Here is an 8345-nt window from a genome sequence, read left to right on the forward strand (position 1 = left end):
ATATTTTACAAATTTTTGCTGTTGCTGTTGCTGTTTTTTTGCTTGGGGCAAAAATCAAGGATATCAATAGTATAGAAATAAATATTTTACTCTACGACGTCTTTTTCCTTGTAAATTATCTTATTGTTAATAAAGAAACCTTATTTTCTTATTTTTATCTGAACGATTCCAAAAAAACATGAAATTTTCAAGTGGTGCGGTTTTCATGACCGCCAGTGTATATATACATATTTTTCCATACATAAAATTTTACATATTGATATCCATACATACACACATATATTACACAAAAATTCTTAATTTTTTCGCACACAAATATATTTTTCCATTCCCGCGAACAAAATCCCGCTACCCCTTGCAGCCTATATACACACATACTTGCATACATAAGTCCCGCTTAACTGCAGTATTCCAGCACAGCTGCAAGCTCATGTGCCAAAGACCGGCACAAAGCAAACGACCAAAAGTAGCTGTGCTGTATACCCTAGGTTGGCAGGCACTTTGTGGGGTATATATGTTGAAGGGTCACGTTGAGGGAAAGATCGAATAATATTTAATTATTAAAAATTTGTGTTCCGCGCTTTTGTTTGTTCTGATTCCAAATCGTTTCCAAGTCGTATCTTCGGTTTTTTTAATACTGAATTCCCAAATTGTTCCAATCATTTTCAAGTCGTATCTTTGGAGTTAGATTTCAATTCCAAAGTGTTTCCACGCATTTCAAGTCGTATCTTTGGGTATATTTCAATTCCAAAGTGTTTCCACGCGTTCCAAGTCGTATCTTTGGAGTTAGATTTCAATTCCAAAGTGTTTCCACGCAATCCAAATCGTATCTTTGGAGTTATATTTCAATTCCAAAGTGTTTCCACGCATTTCAAGTCGTATCTTTGGGTATATTTCAATTCCAAAGTGTTTCCACTCGTTTCCAAGTCGTATCTTTGGTTATATATTTGATTTCCAAGGTGTTCCAAGTGTCCCAAGTCGTATCATTGGGTTTGATATTTCGATTCCAAGGCGTTCCAAGCCGTTCTTAGGGTTTTTGGCAGTGTTCCAAGTCATCCCAAACGTACCAGCTCGTTTTCTGTTTTTTTTAATCTCTTTCAAGGCGTTTCAAATCCGTTTTTTGAGTGGTTGGGTAGTCTTTCAGTTTCTCCCAAGCGTTCCATTCTGTTTTTTCGCTAATTTTCAAGCCGTGCCAAACCAGCTCACTACCTTATAACAGCCATTCTCTGGGGTTATGAGCACGAGCCCGTCAAAAGACGAGAAAGAAGCTGAGAACACTGCGGCCACGAGCAAATCCTCAATTGCTGCTCCAAGTCAGCGTCAGAGGAGTACCAGCCCTACTAGTCCTCCTTCCCGAGCATTTCAGACCCTCTCTAGTTCATTAGCTCTCACGTCCGCACCATTAAGCACGACCTTTCAGCAAGCCACGTCAGAGCCACGACGTGCAAGCCAAAAAAAGGTAAAATCATTGGTACCACTTCCACAGATTTTGGTAACCGCCCCAAGAGTAACTCGGTCCGAAACCAAAAGGGTTTTAGTTGCTTCCACCATGGCTTTGAAGAAGTTTGTCTCCATTAGCGATAAACTAATTCAGTTTGAAGTCGACACCCACGTCACTTCACTGTCCGAGAGCAGCGTATTTACGCTTCAAGTCCGTCGTGATCGAGTTCAAGCGTTGTGGGAGAAGGTCGAGCAGGAGTATGAGAAATGCGAGGCACTCCCAGATAGTAAAGACGATAACAGTGAAGATTTAGCCATCCAAGCTAAATATGACAAATGCTATCAAGTTTACGAGCGATGCACGGCTCGATTAAACGAGCTTATCCACGAAGCGTCTGCTCCTACTCCTCCGAACCGTCAAGGGCCTACCTCTGCACCAGCATAACGAGGTTGTCGATTGCCACCCATTGACACAGAAGTCTTTACGGGAGATTACTTAAAATGGCCTAAGATCCGTGACTTGTTCACAGCCATCTACATAAGCGATTCCCGAATTTCCCCCGTTGAAAAGCTGTACCATCTCCTAGCGAAAACGAGGGGTGAAGCCAACCTCATTGTAGCGAAATTCCCGCTTACAAATGATGGTTTTGAAACGGCATGGAATGCACTCAAACAGCGTTTCGAAAATAAGAGACTTATCGTGAACAGCCAATTCCGAGCACTTCTTGACCTGCCTCAAATTTTCCATGAATCCGGAAAAGCATTACAGGATCATCAGAATGCTCTGCAGGCATCCATTCGTGCTTTTGAGCACTGTGGCCTGCCAGTACCCACTTGGGGAGGCATGTTCGTTTTTTTATGTTGCATCAAATTGCCGAAGAACACCTTTTCACTGTGGGAACAATCTCTGGGAGATAAGACTGCCATTCCAGAGTGGCAAATAATGGACGATTTCCTCACTGAGCGGTTTCGTACGCTCGAAGCAGTTGAAAATACAACTGCAATGGCTATTTCGGTTCCCACGTCGAAACCTCCGCGAAATCCGTTTCAAGCCACCCGAAAGGCTAATACATTTGAAGCCAAGGTGACCACCAAACCAAAATCCTGCGATCTCTGTATGAAGGAGAATCACCCGGTGTGTCGATGTCCCCGCTTCCTTCAGATGCCGGTGCCAGAGAGGGTGGCATACATAAAGAAAAAGTCCCTTTGTCTGAACTGTTTCGCAAGAGCACATCAAGTAAAAGATTGTCCGAGTCAGCACAATTGCTTCACGTGCAAGGGACGTCACAATACGCTCTTGCACAAGGATGCCCGACCGGAGAATAGTCCAACGCCGGTCCCAGCTCAGCCCAGTTCTCACAATATTGTCCGGACTTACTTTACCTCTGAGGCAAGGTCCTCGCGAGATAAGTTGCTAGGTACAGCCATCGTGGACTTTTGGCACAAGGGCACTGCTTATGCTTCACGGGCGCTATTAGACCCGGCTTCGGAAGCCAATTTCATATCCGAAAGAATGTTCCGGCTCATGAAGTTACCATTCCAAACTGTCAGGGCCGAAGTGACAGGCATTAACGGAAAGGTGAATCGGTCATCGCATGGACCTCAAGTCCAGATAGAGATAGAAGCTTTTGTCTTGTCCCAAGTGGCTGATGATTTGCCGTCATGTACGATAGCCCAAGCCACACTGGAAGGAATGCCCAATATTCCTTTAGCAGACCCCTCCTTCAGATTAAAGGCAAAGATCGATCTACTTCTTGGCATTGATGTCATACCAGCGGTGACCCTTTCCGGCATCCAGACCGAAGTGTGCGGATCTTTAATGGCTCAAGAGACGAGATTCGGTTGGGTCATTTCAGGCCCGTTGCAAGGGGTCCCCGTTAGTTCGTGTGTCGCATTCACCACGAGGGTCGCTGTTAGCAGAGAGGAGGCACTTGAAACTCTTCTCACAAAGTTTTGGGAGGTGGAGGATCTACCGGGCAAACCGGTAGAAGATTCTGATTCTGTTTGTGAGGTTAATTTCCAGAAGACCACAAGAAGAGATGTTTCGAGGAGATATACGGTCTCACTTCCGTTTCGAGATCCAACCAACATCAACCTTGGTCATTCCAGACCAGGGGCATTGGCTCAGTTCCTAAAAAACGAAGGCCGGCTCCTAAAAAATATTCCGGCAAAAACTGATTATGACGCCGTCATCCAAGAATATTTGGACTTGGGCCATATGCGTCAGGTGCCATTTGACGGCAGTAATAACAATTTTTATTTGCCACACCATGCAGTTTTCAAGCCCGACAGAACCACAACAAAAGTACGGGTAGTCTTTACCGCCTCTAGCAAGTCCACAAACGCAGTAAGTCTCAACGACATACTTTACCCTGGTCCGGTACTTCAGTCCGACCTCACTACTCAGATTCTCAAGTGGCGTTTTTTCCGGATAGTTTTCAATGCCAACATCACAAAAATATACCGCCAAATTATGGTCGATCCAATCCATACACCATTTCAGAGGATCCTGTTCCGAAATAAAGAGGGGCAACTTGGTGATTACGAGCTGAATACCGTCACGTTTGGCATTAACTGTGCTCCGTTCTTAGCCATCCGAGTACTTCAGCAACTCGCAAGTGATGTACAATCCAAATTTCCTTTGGCTAGCGATATTATCAAGTCCTATATGTATGTCGATGATGTCCTGGCAGGGGCTCACAATGAAGCAACGGCAATCGCAATGGTCAATGAACTTCAAGACGCTCTTGGTTCAGCTGGATTTCCTTTGCGCAAGTAGACATCGAATGTGAAGAGCATGCTCAGTTGCATTCCAAAATGTCATCTGCTAAATGCTGATTTCCTTGATATCGAAGAGGCTAGCACAGCAAAAACACTGGGAATCCGATGGAAAGCGACTACGGATGAGTTTTATTTTGTCATCTCACCCCAAGATATCAAGTCAGCTTATACTAAGCGAGAAGTCCACGGGCAGATTGCCAAGTTATTCTATCCCGCTGGCTGGCTGGCTCCCTTTGTAATTCAAGCCAAGGTGTTTATGCAAGAGCTTTGGCTACAAGAGCTAGGGTGGGATGATCAATTGCCCAGTGAACTCCATCACAGGTGGCAGGATTTTACAAAGAGCTACTCCTTCCTTGCCCTGATCCGAATTCCACGGTGGGTTCTCCATGATCCAAATTCCGACATTCAATTCCATTGTTTTTGCGATGCGTCACAGCGGGCTTATGGTGCCGCAATTTACGTGCGCGTTAGCAATGACCAAGGCATATCGTGCTTCCTTCTTGCAGCGAAATCTAGAGTAGCCCTGCTTAAAACGGTTTCATTGCCCCGCCTTGAATTATGCGGAGCCACGCTTTTAGCTGAAGTGGCAGCGGCAGTTCTTCCACAACTTCCAGTTGATAATGCGGAGGCATGGACACATGGACAACGTGGACAACGTTTGTCCAAATCGGGTAGCAAAAATTGTGACGGCAACAAATAGCTCCCCATGGAATCACGTCCGTTCAGAAGACAATCCAGCAGATCTCCCTAGCCGCGGCCTGAGTGCGCAAGAACTTGTACACAAGGATTTGTGGTGGCACGGCCCACCATGGCTACGGGAACCACAAGAGTCCTGGCGGCGAGCGACACCACTCCCACTAGACACTACCTTGGAGAAGCGGGTAGTGAAGCTCCACGTCGCTAAGCCAGCCAACGAGATACTGTCTCGTTTTTCCAATCTGGCACGTGCCTTACGAGTGGTAGCATATGTGGTCCGTTTCGGCAGAAGGTGTCGTAAACTTCCAAACGACTACTCCGGGGAGGTGACCTCTAGCGAGATCAATCAAGTACTCCAGGCGTTGATCCGAGTCACTCAGCGTGATTACTTCCCGACGGAACATCGGTGTCTACAGCAGAAGAAATCTCTGCCCACGTCTAGCACCATTCTCAACTTCAATCCTTTCATTGACGCATCAGGTGTGATCCGAGCTTGTGGGCGCGTGCAACAAGCAGCGGCTCTTAGTTACGATGAGCGTAACCCCATTCTGTTGCCAGTAGTAAGTCCATTGTCACGACTGTTGGTGCTTTTCACGCATCAGATCTCTCTCCATGGGGGCAGTCAACTGGTAGTCCGTCTCATCTGACAGAGATACTAGATTCCAAGACTGCGGAATCTAGTCAAATCGGTGGTCAATTCGTGCAAGGTCTGTGTGATTTACAAAAGACGGCTGCAATCACAGCTAATGGGCACCCTTCCGTCCCAGCGAACTACTTTCGCACGTCCTTTCACGACCACCGGGATAGATTTCGCAGGTCCTTTCGACCTCAAGAGTTTTACCGGCCGCGCTTGTCGCATATCAAAGGGATATGTGTGTGTCTTTGTTTGCTTTTCCACCAAAGCCATTCACCTTGAGGCAACTTCGGATTTCTGGCAGCATTCGCTCGCTTTGTATCGAGGCGAGGGTGTCCCCCGCAAGTGCAATCCGACAACGGGAAAAACTTCGTAGGTGCATCCAGAGTGCTTGAAAAAGATTTCCTAAAGTCTACCCAACAGTAAATCTTATCCCACTACAGCCACCAGAATCTGTCCTGGCATTTCATCCCACCACACATGGGAGGGTTGTGGGAGGCTGGAGTTAAGAGTTTTAAGACTCTGTTCTACAAGGCCACCTCCAACCAAAGGTATACCTTTGAAGAGTTCTCTACGCTGCTGGCTAAGGTAGAGGCTTGTTTGAACTCGAGGCCGATTTCTCCTATGTCGGAAGACCCCACCGATTCTCTTGCTTTGACCCCAGGCCATTTCCTAGTGGGCGGTCCATTGCTATCCGTGACGGAACCTGAAATTAAGGATCAGGTTCCGTCTATCATCAACCGGTGGCAGCGTCTGAAGGCTGTGAGTCAGCATTTCTGCACCCGATGGAAAGACGAGTATCTGAAGGAGCTACATAAGCGCAATAAGTGGCGATTCCCTTCTAAAAATCTTGAAGTGGGCGATCTGGTGGTACTCAAAGACGACAATCTTCCATTTAATGAATGGCGTCTCGGGCGAATCCACCAAGCATACCCTGGCAGTGACGGCAATGTCCGCGTCGTCGAACTGCGTACCGCTCGCGGTATTGTGAAGCGTCCAGTCGCAAAGCTGATCTTTCTTCCTCCAGAAGAAAGAATTCAAACTCATTATGTAAAGCTACAGTAGCGTCTAGCACTTGGTCCTTCCTCCCAATTAAGAAGGGCCGAGATGCCAGTAGTAATATGTGTATTGTATAGTCCTACATTAATCCGCTTTCTTCATTATTTGTCCCGGCAGCTTCCTGAACCAATCGATATCCCGTTTCTATGGCTCCGAGACCACGTTCAGTACAGGCATCGAAGGAGGAGCGCAGATGTTCGCGAGGAACTGAGTCCTTCCGTTGCCGAGTCTGTCGCGGAATCCATCCTCTGAAGCGATGCCGTCGCTTCCTGCGGCTGAACGTGGAGAAGAGGATGAGGGCAGTGCTTGCAAACAAGTACTGCGCCAACTGCTTGGCCTACCACCACTCCGGAGGAAGCTGCTTGAGCGGTGATAGGTGCCGAATATGCAAGGAGGACCACCACACGCTACTCCATTTCCACGAGGAGCCACGTCGACGCACTCCATGCTCCGTCGTACGCCGAGCCACCCCCGAGTCCTCCAGACGAAGGGTCAAACCAACGCCAGCCTCCGATCCTAAGCTGACATTGGCCACACTGCTGCAGCACCGCAATCCACATCTCATGCCCACGGCGATGGTACGTCTCGAGACGGGAGGGAAAACCTTCGACGTGAAGGCCCTCGTGGACCCTTGTTCGGCGGTATCGTCGATGGCGACGTCCCTGGCCACCGCCTTTAAATTGACAGCCGTCAATATTGGGGCGGAGAAAGCGGTGGCAGCAGTGATCCGGTCCCCGATCAGTGAAGGATGGCGATTGGAGGCGATCCTGAAGGTGGTCGATGGCTTGTGCTGCCGCACTCCAAGCTCTCCGGTGGACCCGCAAATCGCCAAAAAGTTCGAGGGCATCGTCTTGGCGGATGATACTTTCTACCGACCGTCGTCGGTGTCGTTGGTCCTGGGCGTGGACGTGATGACGGAGGTCATATTGGAAGGGAGTCTACCCGGGGTTGGCGGGCGGCCGATTGCGATGCGCACAGTCTTTGGCTGGACCCTGTCCGGAGCGTGCCATTAGACTGCCTGGGTCTTGCACTCCTGCAAGGGGGGGAGCATGTTTATGCCCAAACGGGCAACACAAGGGTTAAGGGAGGCGGGAGCTTTCACCTCGCGCCGCTCTCCCGATGATGCCCATCGCTCTCCACACAAAAGAACTCCCCACACTTCTCTCCAGGCGGGGCTTGGTGCCCTGCTCTTAATTAAGCTAGGTTTAGTGTAAGAACATACATGTGAATAAAAAGAACATACAGTGAGATTGCTGCATTACACAAATTGATTGAAGGAAGAAATTCGAAGAACAAATTTACTTAGCTGCCTATTTAGGAAGTTCAACCCCCCTACGGAAATAACAATTATATTTGTAATTTTTGGTGTTGAAATTGCCTTAATTTTACCTATAATTATTATTCTAAAATTTTTTAATTTATTGATTTGAAAAATTACTTCAATTATTATACCCTTGCAAAAAGGGTTAATTTTGGTCAGAAGTGTGCAACGCATAGAAGGAAGCATTCCCGATCATATAAAGTATATATATTCTTGATCAGCACGACGAGAACTAATTTTTGATACAAATGTTGAACCCCAAAATATTCTGATCAACCCTGATCAAAACTTTTAACTACAATTTGACCATAATTTAAAGGATAAAAAATGGTTCCACATGTTCAATATAAGATATAAATCATATTGAACTTAAAAAATTTTAAATTTTATAATATAAAAAAGATTTATTTAATC

General features: G+C 46.8%; 1 protein-coding gene across 1 annotated transcript; it reads left to right on the forward strand.

The window, feature by feature from the left end:
- Positions 1-2443: 2443 nt before the first annotated feature.
- On the forward strand, positions 2444-4219 carry LOC124460987. Its single transcript, XM_047012578.1, has 2 exons — positions 2444-2620; positions 2699-4219. The coding sequence occupies exons 1-2, from the start codon at positions 2444-2446 to the stop codon at positions 4217-4219; spliced, it is 1698 nt and encodes a 565-aa protein (XP_046868534.1).
- Positions 4220-8345: the final 4126 nt, after the last annotated feature.

The sequence above is a fragment of the Drosophila willistoni genome, unplaced genomic scaffold, assembly GCF_018902025.1.
Source record: "Drosophila willistoni isolate 14030-0811.24 unplaced genomic scaffold, UCI_dwil_1.1 Seg169, whole genome shotgun sequence".
Taxonomy (NCBI): Eukaryota; Metazoa; Arthropoda; class Insecta; order Diptera; family Drosophilidae; genus Drosophila; species Drosophila willistoni.